Source organism: Hesperophylax consimilis, chromosome 27 (genome assembly GCF_061612785.1).
Source record: "Hesperophylax consimilis isolate HC1 chromosome 27, BYU_Hcon_1.0, whole genome shotgun sequence".
In the NCBI taxonomy this organism is placed as follows: Eukaryota; Metazoa; Arthropoda; class Insecta; order Trichoptera; family Limnephilidae; genus Hesperophylax; species Hesperophylax consimilis.
In genome coordinates this window covers 21,381,733-21,404,455 of record NC_142862.1, presented here as the reverse complement: position 1 = coordinate 21,404,455, position 22,723 = coordinate 21,381,733, and the positions used below count along the sequence as shown (strand labels likewise).

The following is a 22,723-nucleotide window of genomic DNA, read 5'->3' as shown; positions in this document are numbered from 1 at the left end:
AGTAGGGGTGAACGAATTATATTTGTTTGTTCATTAATTAGAATAGCTTTCGGATTATTAGAGTTTTTGTTAATTTCTAACTGCTCTAAAAGATTCAGTTTACGGCCTTTATTTTGTACGTGTAACGGAGTTGGTTTATTATTATCATTAAGTGAGTGATTTTCATCTAGGAGATGTTTGGCAAATTGCGATTGCATTTTGTTATTATTTTTAAAAGATCTTATATGTTCTTTAAACCTAGTGTTAAAGGACCGGCCCGTTTGTCCAACATAAACAGCGTTGCATTCGTCACACTGGAGTTTATAAATGCCACTATTTTGTAATTTGAGTACCTTACTTTTGAGTTTTTAAGAGATGATCCTAAGTTGTTATTTGTGCGGAAGGCAATATCTAAGCCACACTTTTTGAGGACTTTGGCAATTTTATTAGATGTCTGTCCGATGAATTCTAAACACCCGAATTTATTATTCGTCTTATTATTAGTCGCTGGGTAAATTAATTTAAGGTTATTTTTGTGTTTGTTATTATTAATTATTTTTTCAATGTCTCTACCCTTGAAGCCATTATTTTTAGCAATAGTTAGGATTGTATTATTTTCCTTCTCGTATGCTTTCTTGTCGAGTGGGATGTTAGTAAGCCTATGTACCATTGAGTGGTAGGCAGATAATTTATGTGACCATGGGTGTAAAGATTTATAATTAATGGTCGTGTCTGTAAACGTAGGCTTACGGAAAATTTCAAACGTATTTTTATTATTTTCTCTACCGATTGTTAGGTCTAAAAAATTGATTTTATTATTACACTCTCTTTCGTTATCGTTACTTTTTCGTTTCGTTATTTCTCGTTATCTTTAGCAAACACATAATTTACTATGTTCGTTATGTTGATACAATCCTAACTATTGCTAAAAATAATGGCTTCAAGGGTAGAGACATTGAAAAAATAATTAATAATAACAAACACAAAAATAACCTTAAATTAATTTACCCAGCGACTAATAATAAGACGAATAATAAATTCGGGTGTTTAGAATTCATCGGACAGACATCTAATAAAATTGCCAAAGTCCTCAAAAAGTGTGGCTTAGATATTGCCTTCCGCACAAATAACAACTTAGGATCATCTCTTAAAAACTCAAAAGTAAGGTACTCAAATTACAAAATAGTGGCATTTATAAACTCCAGTGTGACGAATGCAACGCTGTTTATGTTGGACAAACGGGCCGGTCCTTTAACACTAGGTTTAAAGAACATATAAGATCTTTTAAAAATAATAACAAAATGCAATCGCAATTTGCCAAACATCTCCTAGATGAAAATCACTCACTTAATGATAATAATAAACCAACTCCGTTACACGTACAAAATAAAGGCCGTAAACTGAATCTTTTAGAGCAGTTAGAAATTAAAAAAAACTCTTCAATGATTTTAAGGAATGATTTTAATTTTAAAAATTTTAAATTCAATCTTTAGCAAACACATAATTTACTATGTTCGTTATGTTGACGACATTTTGGTCTGTTGGAAAGGTACCAACAGACAATTAGATCTTTTTGTCACATTTGCTAACTCCATCAACCGTAAAATCTGCTTTACGGTTGAAAGAGAGTGTAATAATAAAATCAATTTTTTAGACCTAACAATCGGTAGAGAAAATAATAAAAATACGTTTGAAATTTTCCGTAAGCCTACGTTTACAGACACGACCATTAATTATAAATCTTTACACCCATGGTCACATAAATTATCTGCCTACCACTCAATGGTACATAGGCTTACTAACATCCCACTCGACAAGAAAGCATACGAGAAGGAAAATAATACAATCCTAACTATTGCTAAAAATAATGGCTTCAAGGGTAGAGACATTGAAAAAATAATTAATAATAACAAACACAAAAATAACCTTAAATTAATTTACCCAGCGACTAATAATAAGACGAATAATAAATTCGGGTGTTTAGAATTCATCGGACAGACATCTAATAAAATTGCCAAAGTCCTCAAAAAGTGTGGCTTAGATATTGCCTTCCGCACAAATAACAACTTAGGATCATCTCTTAAAAACTCAAAAGTAAGGTACTCAAATTACAAAATAGTGGCATTTATAAACTCCAGTGTGACGAATGCAACGCTGTTTATGTTGGACAAACGGGCCGGTCCTTTAACACTAGGTTTAAAGAACATATAAGATCTTTTAAAAATAATAACAAAATGCAATCGCAATTTGCCAAACATCTCCTAGATGAAAATCACTCACTTAATGATAATAATAAACCAACTCCGTTACACGTACAAAATAAAGGCCGTAAACTGAATCTTTTAGAGCAGTTAGAAATTAACAAAAACTCTAATAATCCGAAAGCTATTCTAATTAATGAACAAACAAATATAATTCGTTCACCCCTACTAGATATCTTCAAACCTAATGCAAATATGAGTGCACTATGAAGTACTTAATTATGCTATTAAAATAACCCTATGAGTCATCGTTTGGGAATAACTAACATAAAGACATTCAGTCAAATTTAAACATTACACTAATTGGGGAAACTTTGCTGGGGTAATAACCATTAATAATTTTTAATATTTTACTTAGAAATCAATTAAGAAATCAGTAAATGAAATTAAAATACCTACCTAGAAATAATATAAATGTATCGTCTGTAAGTGGGCTACCCACAGTTTGATAATGCCTTCAGAGGGCGAAACAGCTGTCACGCGTAATAATAATTACACAGCAGAACTTATTTAAAAATAAACTGTTTTTATAAACCCAATAACTGTTGATGTTCATTTCTCATGTTGTTGATCATCATCGTTATCATCTCTGAATCATCGTCATCGTCATTTTATTAGTAATTATTTATTTATTTATTAACGCCGATTATAGCGGCTTTTACAAAAGAATGACAATTGTTTTACATATGAAAACAGAATATACATAGATTAAAAAATATAAAATACATAAAAGAGAACGATAGAAATAGTAGTATCAACATAAAAAAGTACAATGAGTAGGTTATTATAAATACAATACAACATATTATAAATCCTGGATATTATGTAATGAGTGTTAAGAAATTAATACTTTAAAACTGTATTTGATTATAGTCAATCTGAGAAGCGCTGACAGACAGTTTTAATGTATGAGGTTAAACTAGCAATGTTTATAGGTTCATCTAAAACATATTTATTTCCAAGTACATGCAGGCGATTAATTATGGAATTGAGTTCAGCGTTAGATCCTGTATTGTTGCAATGATAGGGTAATTTGAAACAAACTAATCGACTAGGTACATGGAAACATATTAACGAAAGAAGTTCAGGGGAGTTCAACAGGTTGGTAACGATTTTAAATAAATAAAATAGATCAAAACAAATTTTTCTTTCTTTTAATATGTCGAGTCCCAATAATCGTAACAGAGAGGGGTAATTAATGTTTTCGATGAATATTCCCAATTTAAAATTAATATAACGTAAAAATTTATGTTGGACTCGCTCAAGGGAATTCTCATGTACACTGTAGTAAGGACTCCAAATGGTGGTGTTAAATTCTAGTTGGATTCTAACAAGTGAAGTGTTAAGTAATTTGACAGTTTTTAAATTTTTAAAATCTGGTTATATTTTTAATATGTTTAATGAATGTTAATTAAGTGTCAAAGGTATACCAAGGTCTCTTATAATCAATTCAAAACTCACTTTCACTACAAATTTTGAATATGTGCTAAAGAAGGTATCAAAAAAGTCAATTTTCTTAGAAGATTAAGAAATAAACTAAACGGAAACACTACAGAGCTCATTAATAAAACTATAGTTGCTCCACATTTAGATTATTGTTCTGCTTTGTTATATTTGGGCAATGAAGGAAATTTGAACAAACTAGATCTTATACAGAATAGAGCTATGAGATGTATACTGGGAAAAGGCAAATACGCAAGCATTAATCAAATCAGAGAACAGCGAAATTGGATTCCAATAAAAAAAAGACTGTTATTTAATGTGTTAATTTTTGTGCATAAAGTCATGAACAACCAAATGCCAAAATATTTTAAGGATGTAATTGTTTTTAATGGAGGTTCATAATTACGAAACCAGAAATGTAAATATAATTAGATTGCCACATATAAAGAAATCGAAATCACAGAACTGCCTAATGTACAAAGGACTAAAGATGTATTATGAAATGCCTGAAAGTCTGAAGAATAAAGGAAGAATGAATGTATTTAAAAAGAAGTGTTAGGTTTATTGTTAAAAAAATTAAAGTTACAAAATTAAATATTATCTATTTTATAATCAAATTTTGTATAAACTAACTCAATAAATAATTAAAAAATAATAATAATAACCTGTTGTTCATCATCATCATTTGAACGTCATCATCATGTCAATCATCATCTTCATTATCATTTTTTGTTGTTTATATGTCAATCATTATTAATTTGTCAATTATCATCACCAGCACCTTTTACTAATCACCTTATTTCAATCATCATCATCGCCATTATGTGTAAATCATTACTATCATTGTTTGCTCTTCATCATCCTCTTATCATAGTCAGTCGTCATCATCATCGCACTATCTGCACCACCATTATCTGTCGACCATCATCATCGTTTTGGCCACCATTATCAAAATCATTTATTAATCATCAACTTTCGATCTTCATCATCATTGTATGTCTACCATCACCGTGGCCCTCGTAATTATGGTAATCACCATCATCACCATGTTCCTACCATCATCATAATTTTTTGATCATCATCTTAATCGTCATCATTTGACTATCGTAATAAGACCATCATCATAATTTGCTGATCATTAAATATATCAACACAGTCATTCGTTTTGTCCGCCATCATTATTATTTGTCATAAATTTTTTTATGCACCACGTGTTTATTTTTTCACGATTTCTTTTGTAAGTTCGATGTTAATTCTATATTTATTTTTTAGATATTTTTTGCCATCACGGTCACAGTTTATGGTTCCACTCTCCCGAATTTGGACTTGACAAGTGTTATAACGAGTGAGTCCTCTCCAAAACAAACCGAGAGCTCGACCAAACACCCCGAAAATGCAGTGAAAAATATAGAGACAAATGATAGTGAGTTTGGATCGCTGAAAGATACTGATGCTAAATTACAAGATCTTGGTGAAAAGTTTGGTAATGCTCCCAGAGGTAAAAGACGTACAATTGAAAGTAGGGAAAGAAATCACACTCCAGATGAAAAGAAAGATAATTTTAAATTTGCTGATAGATACGATGAAAGCGGCAATTATGATAATCTTGATTATCTCGACGAAGAAATTTCTATGAAAAACAGCATGAACGAAAACCGACCGAAGCAGGTGGACCAAAAAGAGGACCGCATTTTCCGATCTATTGAACAAGACGTGAAGTTACTAAATCAGCAGGAAGAGAGGAAAAAACACTATGAGGAATCCACAGACGATTCCACAATAGTAGGAGCAGGTAATGAAGAAGATGGAAATAAATTTGAAGAAGATAAACAAATCAATAATGAAGAGACTTCTACAAGACGTAATCCACCAAGATACAGACAGAATCACGGACGGCCAACAATCTATAACATCAATAATTATTATTTTAAATAATGGAAAATGTTTTGATGACATTGTTAACATTTAATGCAATAATAAAATAATTCAAAATAAAAAAGTTTTTTTTTAGAAAATGATTTGGTTTATTGAATTATTTTGAAAGCGGTTATGGGTACTGCCAACCGATAACTTACCTACTGGATAACTTCTGCCATAGGTAACCTGAAGTGTTTCGCTACTTTTGGTGACTTAGCAGGATTGATCGGGTGAGGATTGTCTAGGGTGAGGAGTTATTTGCAGCGGATGTCTATATCTCTCATTCCTTTATCCTTCCGAGATCTTCCTTTTCTTGAAAAAACAGTGACATATAACTGGCCGAAAAAGAACAGTAACAAACTGAAAGCTATAGAAATGCGATCCCCTCATGATAGATGTGAAGATCCGTAAAAATGTAAGCCTAATAAACAACATTAAATAATAATGCGTATATTTTTTTAAAAGTTTTTTTTGAGTTTCTTTATTTATTTATTTATTTATTTATTTATTTCCTTTATTTCTTCCCAATTTATATATTTCACATTATAAGTTTTATAATAATAGGAAAGGGAACCCACTAAGGCGCAGCCTGTGCGTGGGTAATATAAGTTAATACATTAGATTTTTGTACCTAAAAATATATAAGTAACAGTAAAAATAAAAATAAAAAACAGTAAGCATAATAAAGAAAACCGGTAGGATTATAATTAAAGTTAGTCTAAAAGATTGTGCAAGAGGTGCATATTAAAAAAAAATCAAAGTAAAAATAAAGATTGTAAGAAAATATATATGAATTAAAAGAACACAAAATAAAATAATAATAACTATACAGAAACAAAATAGAAAAAAGTAAAAATTAAATGAATAATGCTTCAACATTTGAATTGTACAGCCACAACTTTAATTCTTTTTGGTATTGCGCTAGTTTAGTTGTTACTTGAATTTTTTTTGGAAGTAGATTAAAAGTGCGAGGTCCAATAAAGCTACTGTGAGTTTGCATTAGTTTGGTATTGGTTTGTGGGGTATAAAATACATGATTTCTTCTAAAGTTGATTTTGGGTTCATATTTTTGAAATTTGTTTTGGTTTTTCATGACATATTTCAGGCTTTGAAGTAAGAATAGTTTACGTAGATTGAATAGTTGAGATTCCTTGTACAATTGATCAGTCGAAAATTTCCTCTTTTTATTATATATAACCTTGATAATATTTATTTTTTATTTATTTATTTTATTTATAGAATACATGATAATACAATAATACATTTTCTTACATGTGATACATTAAATCACCACACTAGGCGACTGCCTGTCTCGTGGCGACCAATGGTATATAGTTAGTATGTGAGGTCTAGTGTTAACATATGAATTAAATATTTATACATGTTTAAAGTATGAAAGATTATATTAGAATGAATTATAATGGAAATAGAAAATATAAAAATGTTAAAGTAGAAAGCAGAAGACAAAAAAAAAGGAAAATAAAAAGAATAAAGAAGAAATAAAAATAAAAGAAAAACAAAAAAAATAAAAAATTTAGAAGTCTAAGACATGCTATTATGCAGGAAAAGATCAAATACATAACTCTCTTTTCTGGTTGTGTAAGTGTACATGCATGTATGAGCGCGTAAATACGCGTGTACACGCATACATCCACACACACACTTATTCATATTTATAGATGCATACATATTCATACAAAGATATACAAATATATATGTATACATACATACATACACATATATATATATGTATGCATACATACATACACACATATACACATGCCTACTTGTACATAGTTGTTTATTCACTATATCACTCATTTTTTATGACAAAAATTGTTTTCTTATTTTTTTGTATGGTGATAATATTGAGCAATACAATATGAAATAAGACATTTTTTAAGGTTATTATGATAGAAGCAGAGGAATCTAGTTCGGAGTGTAAGAATTTATATTGAGTACACATATAATTATTATTGCTATGACTCATATAAAAAGTTGCCAGGAAAGTAGTGATAATTAGATTATATACTTGATTCTCAAAAGATATTAAAAGACTTGAGATTGGAATAAGGATGGTAGTAATTGTGTGTGTTTCAGAATGGTTTAGCTGTTAGATAAGATATTTAATACATATTTTAGTTGTTTTTATGATAGAGCTAGGAGAGCAATAATTAGAATAGTTAGTATATTGATGGAAATATTTAAAGTAAATATACTTCAATTTCTTTTTGTTAAAAGTTACAAAAAAAAATTAATTGTTGGTGATAAGTAGAGCACTAGTGATGTTATATATACTAATTACAACATAAGTAAGCTGGATGAAAATATGTTTTATATTGGTTAGATATAGTTTTTCTGTAAGAATGGGATTACATAATATAAACTCACTAATTGTGTTAAAAATGGATGAGCTTGATAGATTAAAGAAAAATACATTATATCTCATGTAGGGTATCCTAGTGGTGGTGTGATTCATAAAACAAAAACAAAAAACAATCGATTTAAATAATAATAATAATACTAAGAAGAAGGAGAGTACACTATTTTGAGAATGTGTTAGTTTGTCGAAATTCGTGGTATGGCTCATGGAAGAATCAGAGAAAAAAGTTATGTTTACAGAGTTAACAATATTAAAATATATATAAACAATATACTGAATAATAGTAAGGTAAATATTTTTGTTTTAGTTGGACCTAGTTTGGTGAGGAAAATAATTTATCATCGAGGATGCAACTAAATTAACAAGCGAAACATACCACAATGCGAATGAAAAGATGCATATGATTTTGCAATAAGATTGTTTATGAGTTTTAAATGCTATTGGAATGTCTTTATGTATTTTTAATGTAATATAATATTAGAAGACATACTAATAGCCATTAGGTAAAGTAAGAATACACATTGAGTATAATAGAATATCGGGTAGAAGCATTTTATAATACAATCATGAATGTCTGGTATAATGGAGTGATATAGCAGCATAGTAGCTTGTATCGTCAGTCACAGTAATTGACGTTTAACACGGTCCAGATCAGCAATATTATTTATAGAAATTATCTTGGAAGTATCCGTTTGTCTCAAAAGAATGCGCCCTCCGGTGGACCAAGAGTGTTTGTAATTATTGTCTCTGGCAAAATTTTTTGTTTGAGATAGCAAAAATTTTCCTTTTTGAGTTAATTGATCGGATACATAGATGTGTTTGGCGGCTTGTGATAATCCTAGATCCCTTGTATTTATTTTATTTGTCATAGTGGTTGTGGATTTTTTGTAAGTTTTGAATTTGGATAGGAAGTCATCCCGCGATGTTGTGGTGTTGAACGTCGCTACGATAGGTCTTGGATTTTTGTCGGAGAACTTCGGTCCCAGCCTGTAGATTTTTGTAAATACAGAATGCACGCCGGTATTTTCGTAGTTGATAATTTTAGAAATTTTTTTGAGTACTTCTGCATTATTTTCAATGTCGGACTCCGGAACACCTCTTATCTCGATATTACAGATTTGGCTTAAATACTCCAATTTATCGATTTTTTCATCTTGTTTAGAGATAGTACTTAGTAGCATATTATTATGATTTTTTTGTGTAATTAATTCCTCATTGGCTATTTCTTGAGTTTTTTCGATAACATTTATACGTTTTCTTAGGTCATCTTGCTGATCTGACATAAATTGGATAGATTTTATTATTTCGTTATTTTGTGAGATGAGAGCTTCATATTTGCGTACATATGAATCAAATTTGTCTTCCACGAATTTCATAATGGATGTTTTGAAATCAGTCAGCTCTTTAATAAACAGTTGAGAAGTTAAAGGACCATTAGCGCCATCTATATTTGTGGTTGTTAAGTTGTCCGTGTCGTTTGGTTGTTTTGCAGATTTCGGCAATTGAGTAGACTGTTTTGCTTGTTTGATGATAGATGGCGGTTCTTGCTCGTTGTTCAATAGTATGTCGTTATTAGTCTTTTTTGGTTTGGTATTTTTAGCATTTTTACTATTACATTTCTTGCATTTCCATTGTAAACTTCTTGCACTACGGCGTGAGGTTTCAGTAATATCCGCACAGCCAAGATGGTAGTTCATTTCACAGACACTACAGCATATAAAATCTGACGGAGTGTCAATGTTTTTTTCGCATACAATGCACTTTGTATTCATGATTATGTTGTTTTATGCGATCTTTACGTACAAAGAGTTATTTTTAAGTGGATAAGATAGTAATCGGTATTCACTATTGCGTCACGTGAAGCGGAATAAGAGAAAAATAATGTTGATTTTTTTTCCAGTAGGTAAAGTTTGACACTTCGTGGCAGTTTTGGAAAGTAGGTAAAAAAAAACACTAAAACAAGCCACTCCACTTAATAAAAATTATCTGGTTAAACGCGCGGTCTACGATTTAGAAGAAAAGAGCACTTTAAACTTAGTTTACTATTGTTTTGTTAGGTAATTTTTAATAATTTTATGTAGACATAGAAATACGTCAACACTAGACTTGTTGGTAATGTTGTATGATTATGAATATGATTTTGTACTATTTGTAGTGGTTTTATAAATGTATCTAGTGCGCCACCCCATCCTAATATAGCGTACATAATTGAGGATTGCACTAGAGAAAAATAAATCATTTTCAATTTGTCAACATTGAGTACTTCCTTAAGTCTGTGGGATTACTTTAACTCATCCCACATAATATGATAACACTAAAATAATTACTCCGCCGCCTGAAGCCCCGGAAGAGCTAGGCGCGGACGGGAAGACAACTCTCCGTCATTCTAGTTTCAACTTTCGACCAGACCACCAGTCTCCACTACCACCGTCTCCGCGTTCGCATAACTTGTAAATTCATTCTCGCAAATAAATTCAACAAAGATCGCAGACCTTTATCTTTCAATCATCCGAATTCCTTGAACACTGATTTACGGTACCGGCAGCCACCGTAAATCACACTCCACACATCGCTATCATACTGGCGACCCCTCGCTGCCATAAGTTTATAAAATATGTACGTCAGATATCTTAATTTAGAAACGGTGTTATTAATTTGTGGTTGCTAGTTTAAATTTGTGTCAATATATATACCCAAATATTTGATCTTTTCAATTTTTCCAATTTCAAAGCAAGAGGTGCATGTTACTTTATTACAGTTAGCATTATTATATTATATAAGTTAACCATGATAAGACATATGAAATACATTTTGTTGCATTTAAAAAATTTACAGGCCAGGCTTTTCCATTTACTATTATTGCTGTATCATCAGCGTAAGATACAATTTTACCAGGGATTACAACATTACATAAATCATTAATATATATTAGAAACAGAATTGGGCCAAGCACAGTCCCCTGTGGTACTCCATTTTTTATCACTGTTTCTGTGCTATAAAAGTTCCCTATTTTTGTTTTTTGTAATCTTTCTTTGAGATAGTGAGTGAGAATTTTTAGTGCATCTTTTTTTAAACCTATTTGATTTATTTTGTTTATGAGTAGATTGTGATTTACAGTATCAAACGCCTTTCTTAAGTCTAAAAATATACCTAGACTTTTTTTATTTTGATCAACAGATGTGTATAAATTTTTTGTCAGATCGAATATTGCATCTTCAGTGCTTAATTTACTTCCGAAGCCATATTGATTTTCGGACAGAATATTGTTTTGTTCTAGGTATTTCATAACTATATTTTTGATACATTTTTCAAATATTTTTGAAAGTTTTGAAACTAAGGAGATAGGTCTATAATTGTCTAATATGTGCGTGTTACCCGATTTGTGAATTGGTATTATAGTGGAGATTTTAAATTGTTCTGGGAAATACCCCTCTTTTAGGGATATATTATAAATATGTTGCAAAGGAGCTAAAATAAATTGTTTTATTTTTTTTAGTGTATTACCTGATAAATTATCAATTCCTGAAGAATTAGTTGGTTTTAGGCTGTCAATGTGTTTTTCAATTTCATTAGTTGTGATAGATGTAAAATAATCTAATGAGTTAATTGAATTGTTTGTTGGTACCAAAAGCAGAGATGAGTCAACGGGCGCTGTATTAGCAATCTTACTGGATGATTCAATTACTTGGTCTACTATATTTGTGAAGAAGTTGTTAAAGTTATTTGCAATGTCAGATTTGTCAGTTATAATATTGTTATTTATTTTAATCTCCTTCACCTCAGTTGATACTATTATTTTTTTATTCGTTATTTCGTTAATAATATTCTACGTTTTTTTGGTATCATTATTTGCATTATCATTTTTTCTTTTTGAAATATATTCTTGGAGAGTTTTATAAAACGATTCTAATGCTGAATATGGGTTTGATATTGATAGAATTTGATCCCAATTTTCCAAAAGAAGTAGATTATTTAATGTAAGGTAATTAATATTATTTTTTTCAACTGTTTCAGAATTTTCTTTTGAATTTGCAGTTAAGATGTTGTGTCGGTAAAATGTTGGGTAATGATCAGTAATGTTTGTTATTAGAGTTGAAGATGTTGTTTTAAAGTGTTTGTGTGATTTAACAAATATGTGATCTAGAGTCGTGGAGTTATTCAGATTTTCTCTAGTTGGTGAGTTTATGTAAGAGTGATATCCAGCACACGACAAACAATCTAAGTACTCATTTATACAGTTTGTTCTTTTGTTAATTTCATTTATATTTATATTGATATCACCGATTAGTATTGCAAAGTTGAAGTTATTTCTGTTAGTCATTTTTAAAAGCGAATTAAGTTCGTTATTGAAGAGAGATTCATTTAGTGAAGGTGATCTATAGATAGCTATTAGCAGATAATTATAATTATTATGGTTAAATTTTAATTTAATAGCATTTGTTATTTTAAAATCTAAAATCTCGAAAGCAGTTTTCATGAGACAATTATTCATAAATACCGTGACTTCATCGTGTCCAGTATGTTTGCATTTAGATGAAATGGTTTTATATCCTGGCAGGTTATAGGGGATTACCTCTTTCATCTGTGTCTCTGTTAATATAATAATACTAGGAGAAAAATCTAGACTTTCGATTAGGACACAGAGTTCATCAAAGTGCTTTCTTAAACTCCGTATGTTCATATTTAGAACTGAAAAATTAACATTTTTAAAATGATTATTTAGTTCACTTGTGTTTTTACATATAAAGTTTTCATGCAAAAAAATTTCATCAGACGTTTTGAACAATGATTAAGTATTCATACATGTATTATGGTCACTTGTTTATTTATTCGGAGGGAATGTCTTCCGGCTGCCTTATGTCGATGATTGGGGCTAATTCATCTTTTCTCATCATTATGTTACCATTTTTTGCCCAGATAAACTTGTAGCCTAGTCTTGATGATTTCACCATGATTTCATTGAATTGTTTGTTACATGCATTGCGGATTTTTCGACCACCATGCTAGGCACATGCCCGTGTTATGGTGGTCGATTTTCTAAACATTAACATAAAGAATGTGAGAGAATTTAAAAGAATATAAAATTACATATTATTAAGGAATATTTAAGAACATAAAATAATGTAAATGACTATATAGTAATATAAGGAAGTATGGAAGAATACAGTAGAATATAAAAATAGTATGAAAGTATAGAACATAAATAACGTTTGTTATAATAGCATAATATCTTTTAGTTGTTGTAAGTAAAGTGTTTACATTTAAAGATACATAATACAATAGTATATTGAGGAAATCTGTAATTGGTTTCTCAGTTAGGTAAATTACACATGTATTAATGAACCACATTAGCAATATGCCGGCAAAAACTGAAAAAGCGTCCGAAGCAACTGTTCTATAGGCACCCGAGAGTGCCAACAGAGGGATTTGCTGGCCCCTCTTGAGTGCCGACTGGATTAACAAATTATCCAGGCAATGCTCCCACACAGAGGCTACATAGGTGACTTGCGACACATACACCCCTCTGTATAGAAGGCGAAGCGCTGGAACGCAATCCCCACTCCATTCGATAGTTGAGATCCTTCTCAGTTTTAAGAAGAGGGCTTGGACCCTGCTTGATACACTCTTAACATGTGCTAAGAAAGAGGACGATTGAGAGAACGAGAACTTCAAGAGAACGCCTAAATACCTAGTGGTTTCTGCTAATTTAAAGTTTGAATCTCCCAATTTGATTCAGGGATTTCTCCCTCTATTGAGAGAGCTTCATCAGGAAACCCATGGTCTTTTGAGGAGCGAAGGTCAAACGATGTCTCTTACCCCATTCTAAAATTGCACTTAAACCTTCTTCAGCTTTACACTCAACTTCTTTTCTGCTGTTCCCCGAAACCAAAAGCAATTTTTCATCAGCGTAATCGACCGAGATACATCCCTCGGGCAAGGGCAACCTGGAGGAGTAGTCAAACAAAATGTTCCACTAATATGGACCACGAACCGAACCCTGGGGACAACCCATATTGACATCCCTGTACTACAGAATGGTAGAACGGTTGTTCAAATAATCTGCGCTTATCTTTAATAACCTTAGAGAACAATTACGCTATTTTAGCTTAGATATATTCACCATCGACCACGCATGATCGAAAGCACCAGTGATGTCGAAGAAGACCTCAATCACATACCTCTTAGGGCAAGCCTTCACCCATTCAAGCGCATACGAAATTGCGTGCTCTGTAGACATACCGGGAACGAAGCCAAATTTTCGATGGCAGGGTGGTGACAAAGTTTGCCGCAGTCGGTATCTGATCAGTTTTTCGAGTATTTTCCCAAATACAGGCAGCAGGGTGATGGGACGGTACGCCTTATCTGTCCGTGGTTTATCGTTCCCTTTTGGAATGATACGGACCACGCCTTTCTTCCATACTGTGGGGAAAACTCCCCTTCTCATTCACGTGTCCAACACCTGGAAGAGCTCCTCCTTGGCGGAGATCAACACTTTCTTCACTATTAAGCCATTAATTCTGTCGAAGCCTGGTGTCTTCTTTGGACCCAAACCCTTAATAATAATCATGTATTGTTTCATAGTGCTTTCACACGCACGGATGACGCCACGAGGATGACGTCTTGGTGAGCTTAAAAATATCCAAACTTGGAGAATTAATTTAAGGCGATGCACTACGTAGTGTAATATTTTAAATCGAGCCGCTATCAATAACACACTTTACGTAGATGGCGATAAGGCTTTAATTCCCGCTTAACACCATCCACCTATTTTTATTTATCCAAGAAAAAAACATGGCCAAAAAGTGCCTTTTATTTTATTTTGTGGATGTTCAGGCACAAATATTTAAATGTTTTTCGATCATTTTATAAATAATTTAATTTGCCACATTATATAATAAAAGCATAACCGAAAATGGGTTTGTAAGTAGGAGATTTTGAACTTGAAAGCAGTTTTCACAGACTTATAAAAAGACTTATCTAAAAAATATTTGATTATTTCAAAGGCCAGGAAGTATTCTACTCGCAGTATTTAATTTAAGCATCTTAAACATTTCTAGACGACCAAATTTTCAAACCGAAAACACATGATTTTAAATTACTTCGTAGTGCATCGCCTTAACCATGAAAATGAACTTAAAAATACCAGTATTTTAGTTTGAATGTCGGTGTTGATAATTTATTTTTAATTGATTCAAATTCCTTATTAATATTCATATTTGGATGATTTGTATAGCGCCGTTTTTGTGCAAAATCACCTCAAGGGCTTATTGTCAAGTTTTTGCGTGATTCGTAACCCGGGAATATCATAGAAAATAAAACAATGTTGTCTTGTTATAGAAAATTTATATTTAAAAAAGCAAAGAAATTTGATCAAATTGTTTAGTTATAGTCTCCTGAATTTTGATCGTTATCAAATGTCTGAATGTCTCCCGAAGCAGAAATTCCTTGTGGACGTCTCACTAGAGAATCTACTGAAGAAGAAATGATCTTCAAATTCGTGACTCCCTTGACTCTCTCCAATTTTTGGTTAACCTCATCTTCTGTGAATGGCCTTTTTCCGTAAAGTTTGGAACTGGAGACACCTTTGACGATTGTACTCTCGATGTCCTTATCATCGTCGTACTTGACTACGTGTACAATTGGTACTTCTGGTGCCGCAGGGGTTTCCGTTGTGATCTTGATTTGCTCGGGCTCCTTTTGATTCTTCACCAAGACGTAGACAATGGTCTTGTCGACGACCCTAGCTGGAAGGTCGATGGGGCCCTGTTTCGCGAGAGGCAATAGTGGTACCTTAACAAAGATGACCTTGTTTTGCTTTAGGTTAGGGGGCGTGATGAATCTCGGTACGACACGGCCGATCTCTTCGTCGTCGGGGGTGTTGTGAAGGTAATAGTTGTAGCGGACGATTGGAGAGCCTGCTCCAACTACTTGGCCTTCGTCTTCAAACCTTCCTTGGGGAGCAGCAAATGCACAGGCTAGAACAGCCGTGGAAATCTACAACAAGACCAAGAAACACTATATAAAGTCATAATTTATTGAAATATTATTAAAAATGAACCCTTAGAGCATTTGGATGAGTGAAATTTGGAAGCATGCCTCACGAAAGACGGAAAGACTTGTGAGGAAATTGAAAGACGTCATGAAAGATTAATTCCTTTTAACAAACAGTATGTTCGGGAGAGACTGGAAGACTGATTGAATTATGAAGGATATTGGAAGAAGGATTAATGCAGGAAATTGAGTTAGCATAGGACTGAATGCAGTAGTCAAAAGCTGTCAAAGGCAGCGAGACTAGCAGTCTACATGTTTAAATAATTGCGATTGGCTGCGAAATCTAAGTGACAGTTAAGAATTACAATATTATTTGGATGATTAGTGTGTTTATTCTCCTAGCCCTCTCGAATTTCAAATAGAATTTCACAAAATTATGACACCACCAAAAATCTTATTAAATATATAAAAATTCAAAACATTAAAAAAACGTTATTAGGGAACGATAAATAGATATAATACACTTCTTTAAATCAATGTTTCCCATAAAAATAATTAGCACATTTAAATTAGAGGGCACCAGAAGAAAAAACTCTGATCTCGGAGACGAAGTTGGTCACACCGAGGATTGAAATTCTTTGAATATTGAATATTCTCTAATGTGAATAAAGCAAGGAGAGTGTACTTAGACAGAGTTATCTGGTGGTTCTTCTCCAACCTCAATACTTTCCCCTGTGTTAAAAATACCCAAAACAGAAAGTCTTATTAATAACAATATGCCATTATTTTGTTTTGTTTTTAACATGGGTACCATTTTTTAATTATGTTTATGGGCATCCGTGAACCATGATATTATTGCGGTTTTTGGCGCTATATTAAATATTAAAGCGTTGACAGTAATAATAGCTATACTGCTCTCATAAAAACACACGTTATAATTACTCATCCACATGCAAACATCATCTTATTTCATGTATTTTATTTAATATATTTACCAATAATAGCTTCATCGTTGCGAAATGCTAAAATACCTAGTTAGTTTAATATGAAATTAGGAATCAAACTGAAGTGAAACAGTATGCTCGCACTTTATATGCCCACGAAAAACTTGTATCATATACACGTGTTATAATCGATGTATGTATTACATTATAATATATTCAATACCAGTTTAACAGGACGGCATTAGGGAGTAGTGCAAAGTGATTTTTTTGTTTATTTTAAAATTTCAAAATCCCGACATGACTTTACTACATGGGAATAAACACAAAATTTTATTGACGATGGTGGCGTGATTAACCTAAAAACAAAAAACTAGTTTTTACACGTTACTTACCAGGATAACAAATTGAAGTAACTTGTTTTATTATTATTTTGGTGACATGTATTGGACTATTGTTTCTTGCTCTTGCAAGACTTTCTACTGAATTCTACAAGAAGCTACAAGCCGAAAATGTGTATATTCTTGGTATAACTTATAATGTAGGTAATAGGCATTCAAATCGCTTGACAAACGGAGTCTAGAAACGTTCGATTTCAAGCAAAAAACTGGTTTTTATGAAAAAAACTGTTACAGATAATCTTAGCTATAATACTGTATTTTTTTTAAGTTTTTGGCTTTACCCGTTCATATTGAGTAATTTGTTTATTTATTTGTATTCTACTCAAGCGAAACGATAGGAAAACCTTCAATTTATCTAAAGCATATTTTTTGGTATTCATAATGTACACCTATTCGCTATAAATATTAATCAAAATAGTGATTTGGCATTAAGCTTCGCCTTCAAAGCCCATAAGACAGAAGAATGAGCGCGTCCAACATAAAAAAAATTGAGCGCGTTTAACATAAATTTTTACGTTATATTAATTTTAAATTGGGAATACTTATCGAAAACATTAATTACCCCTCTCTGTTACATTTATTGGGACTCGATACATTAAAAGAAAGAAGAATTTGTTTTGACCTATTTTATTTATTTAAAATCGTTACCAACCTGTTGAACTCCCCTGAACTTCTTTCGCTAATATGTTTCCGTGTACCTAGTCGATCAGTTCGTTTCAAATTACCCTATCACTGCAACAATACAGGATCTAACGCTGAACTCAATTCCATAATGAATCGCCTACATGTACTTGGTAATAAATATAATAATAATATTTATTATATTTATTATATAAGTACATTTTTGTTTATTTGTTACAATATATGATCAATATTTCAGGACCCCTCTTCCATAGAAGCATTAGCTTGTGGCTGGAAGAGGAGTGTACATTGTTTTATTACAATAAGTAAGTAATTAAAAATTAAAGGATTTTAAACTTATTTGAAGTGAGTTATTCTTAAGATTAATTCAATATGTTTTGGATGAATCTATAAACATTGCTAGTTTATCCTCATACAAACACCACTTAATTAAAACTGTATGTCAGCGCTTCTCTGATTGAATATAACCAAATACAGTTTTAAAGTATTAGTTTATCCGGGATTTATTGTAAATTAATTGTTTATATATACACATTGTTGCATTGTATTTATAATAACCATTTCTATTGTTCTCTTTTATGTATTTTTTATTTATATTTTTTTTATCCATGTATATTCTGTATTTATAATAAGTAAAAAAAATGTTATTCTTTTGTAAAAGCCGCTATAATCGGCGTTAATAAATAAATAAATAAATAAAAATGCATGGGGTCGTCGGAAGACCCACTTGGTTACAGACGTTTTGTTTGGCATCTTGGCCTGTCAAGAGTTATAACAATCAGTCGCAAATTGTCTTAGGTGCGAAGTACATGAAACTCAAAAACACTCCCGCCCATCAGTGTTTAATTAATTCGCGCACTTATTTATAAAAAAAATCCAAAAACAACAAAAAATTATTCTACTTGTTTAGTGTTTGGTGAACTAAAAAAGTTTAAATACAGAATGTCATGAAGTACCATTTGTGAGTGAAAACGGATCAAGATTTCGATTGGAGAAGTTTGTGAAAAAAATGCGAAATTTATAGAAAAAGCGGGATAAAAAGTTTATATTCCCGTCTTAAGCTATCAGCAACTAATGCAACAATCTTAGAATAAACATAAAAGCATTCAAAAAAGTTTATATGCCCGTCTTAAGCTATCAGAAACTAATACAACAATCTTAGAATAAACATAAAAGCATTCAAAAAAGTTTATATTCCCGCCGTAAGCCATCAGCAAATAATACAACAATCTTACAATAAACATAAAAGCATACAAAAAAGTTTATATTCCGTCGTAAGCTATCAGCAACTAATACAACAATCTTACAATAAACATAAAAGCATACAAAAAAGTTTATATTCCGTCGTAAGCTATCAGCAACTAATACAACAATCTTACAATAAACATAAAATCATACAAAAAAAATTATATTCCCGTAGTAAGCTTTAAGCAAATAATACAACAATCTTACAACAAACATAAAAGCGTACAAATAAGTTTACGTTTCCGCGAGGGAAATATATGTATATATTTTTAATCAAAATTATTATATTTTTTTATTGATACATTAGAAATGTTTTTTTATAAAATATTATATGGTATTTTAAATTAACACAAGTATTGGAAATGTAGGTACGAGTAATTCAAAAAATAGCATTAAGAATTGATTTAGTATGTATAGAACACTTACCATGGACTACAGGCATTAAACATGGGTGGCAAGCGTGGTCCCTTCAACATCTTTTGTATATCAAAAAAATATAATTATTTATTTACACCGAATAAAAGTTTTTGACTTATTTTTTATAGCTGTAAACACTACTGCAATTGATACAGATTTTCATGCAGTCTAACTGTCATTGTTTTACTAACTGTGGAGATGTTGCGTGGTCATTTCAAAATATATTAAAAATAATTTTGACAAAAATTATATAATAATAATAATAAATAAAAGTGTTTATTCCGGTATGTGGGGAGGTTAGTGCAGTCCTACACATTCCATATAGAGATACAAAAAATATATGATCAAAAACAAAAAGATAGAACAGAAAAACAAAGAAAAAAAAACAGAATAAATTGAAAATAAAATAGAATAAAATGATAAAATAAATAGAATAATAGAAAGTTGAAGCCTTTAGGGAGCCGTGACTATAGATCGACTAGCCGACTAGACTCTGTTTTGTATTGCGTGATTTGAACGCGTGGTTCTATTCGGTATTGAAATTTTTTTTTAAATTTGTGACATATAGTTCCATAGATATGTTTTATATTTATGTTGAAGGTGTTGCAATTTTTGATGACTAACTAAATTTCATCTAAAACTTCGAATGATTTTTTTTAATATTTGAATTCGGCCCTGCCTTCAGTCGTTGGTAAAATGCTAAGTGAGTCAATTTAAATACCAAAATATCTCGTTCTCTCATATTAATTATACCACTAACAAACTGCTGCAGCCAGGGTTGCCAAAACAAATTATTTTTATTGATTAAGAGACAGTCTATTTAGCTCCAGCAAGCAAGGATATAGGCCCGTGACAGACCACGCTATAAGCGCGCTATATTTTTGTTGCCTGGCCTATTTCAGCATACATGTACGTTTCGGTTTACATGTAGTTCCTGTAAGCATAGGCCATAGGCCTATTGTGTTATCTCCCATTTTAACAACAACCCAGTCCCTTTAATGAAGTTCACCAGGGTTGTTATTGGGTATGTGGCTGTCTTCTCGTTCTTCTGTCTGTCTCCCCAGGTATCTGAGCCTAGTTCCCACCAGGGCAGGACATTGGCACCATAAGTGAATTGGAGTCTCTTCATCCTCTTCACATTTCCACTCCCAATATCTGCATGTGTCTCCTGAAATGGCAGTGTCCCGTTAGCAGTCCTACCAGTTCCCTCGGCGAGTTTCTGTCCATATCGAGTAGTTACTTGGTTTGTCTAGGATCTGGTCCTTTTATGAGCACTTTGTATTGTCTCATTCCAGGTGCCCTCTCTCATTCTTTGCAGTGCTGGGATTTGACCCACCTATCAATATGTTATTTTGTGTGGCAAGCTGCTGGTCCTACGGCCGGCTCGGATCCTACAAGTGGTGCTTTCGCCCCTTTCCTTGCTAGTTCGTTAACCCTTGATAGGGATAGTACTATCATTTTATTTGATTCCAGAGTTGTCATTGAATGTAAAGTAGAGATGGTTGATATTCCTGTCCCGGTTACAAGGAACTAGTTCCTTCGTAGTCAATGGAACCGTTGATATTATTTGTCTGAGGAACCGGTTTTATTAAAATTGAAAAGCGTTAGAAAAATTTTAATTTTGTCAGCCAACTCTCTCATTTTGAGCCCTAAAATACAAGGAAGAACCCTTGACTCTGTGCAGAAACGGGCGTTCCGTTGGATAAATTACCCTATCTCGACAAACGGATTTCAATCTTTAGAGTTTAGAGCATAGGCATCAGGTATGCTTTGCCTGTTTTACCGGTATCACAATTTAAGATGCTGCGATATCGCACGCTCAAAACTGTTGACATTTTTGTCACACGAAAACGAGTCGTTTCTACGACTCCTTCTTGAGTTCGACAGCATGGAACGATTTATATGTGACGACCCTGGTGGTCGGTGTCCTCCAAAAAATTTTGTCTCAGAAAAGTGTTTTGGGATTTTCAATATTTATTTATAGTTTTAAATTTTAAATCGTTTCAATTTTTTTCCTTAATCGACACATAGCTTGATCTTTCCTCGATCCGCTTTTTTATTTATTATCAAATGTAAAAAAATGAAGACATCCATTTTACGGTTATGAAGAGCAGTTAGAAAATATTGCTTTTGCAATAACGGATGACTTATCTAGCAGAGGATTGAACCCATAGCTTAGGACCACTCCGCTACTAACCAGTCCTTCTTATTAACTCATCTGGTTCCGATAGTAGGTTCATTGGCTTAAACTGACAATATTTGAAAACCTCCAACTACAGAATATGTTTCTTGTACAGGGTTTTCCAATAAGAGGTGTTATTTTGATATTCAATCGTAAAAGATCAATGGTTTCGTTGCTTGTGTGGCACGTAGCGCCATCTTGTTGAAATTGAACGTTGTTCAAATCGATACCATCCAATTCCGGCCATAAAAAATCATTAATCATCTCTCGATAGTGCAATCCATTCACCGTAACTGTTGCTCCAGCCTCATTTTCGAAAAAGTAAGGTCCAATGACTCCGCCGGAACATAAACCGCACCAAACACGTTGAGGTTAGAGAAGCTTTTCAACAATAACTTTTGGGTTTTTCGAGCCCCAGATGCGACAATTTTGCTTGTTGACGAAGCCACCGAGGTGGAAATGGGCCTCATCACTCAAGATGATTTGCATTTGATTCCCTCATGTGAATTTTAATAATTTCAATGCGTTGTTGAAGCGTGTATCGTTCCATTTTTATTAATGGCGTAGTTTCTACTTGTCAAATGTTAAAAAATGACAGCTTCAAAAGTAACATCTACCGAAATAGCGAGCTATTCAAAATAATACCTCTTATTTGAAAACCCTGTACAATGATGGAGGACTAACAGGGGAATTGAACCTACGACGCATCTGTACGAACCTGACGTATTTGTTCAGCTACCTACCAACCGGTTAAGGCGAAGCTTCATGTGAAATCACTAGTATATTAATCTTTACTATGAATCAGTTTAATTAGAATACCAAAAGATATCTTTTGGATAAATTGAAGCTTTTTCTATCGTTTAGCTTTAGTAGAATTATAATAATATTATTTTTCATTACTATAAGAGTAAAGTACTAAA

At 32.2% G+C, this 22,723-nt stretch overlaps 1 protein-coding gene across 1 annotated transcript; it reads right to left on the bottom strand.

The window, feature by feature from the left end:
• Positions 1-15,182: 15,182 nt before the first annotated feature.
• On the bottom strand, positions 15,183-17,077 carry LOC149410754 (uncharacterized). Its single transcript, XM_089648067.1, has 2 exons — positions 16,971-17,077; positions 15,183-15,978 (listed from the first exon to the last, which is right to left on the bottom strand). The coding sequence occupies exons 1-2, from the start codon at positions 16,983-16,985 to the stop codon at positions 15,364-15,366; spliced, it is 630 nt and encodes a 209-aa protein (XP_089504193.1). The 5' UTR covers positions 16,986-17,077; the 3' UTR covers positions 15,183-15,363.
• Positions 17,078-22,723: the final 5,646 nt, after the last annotated feature.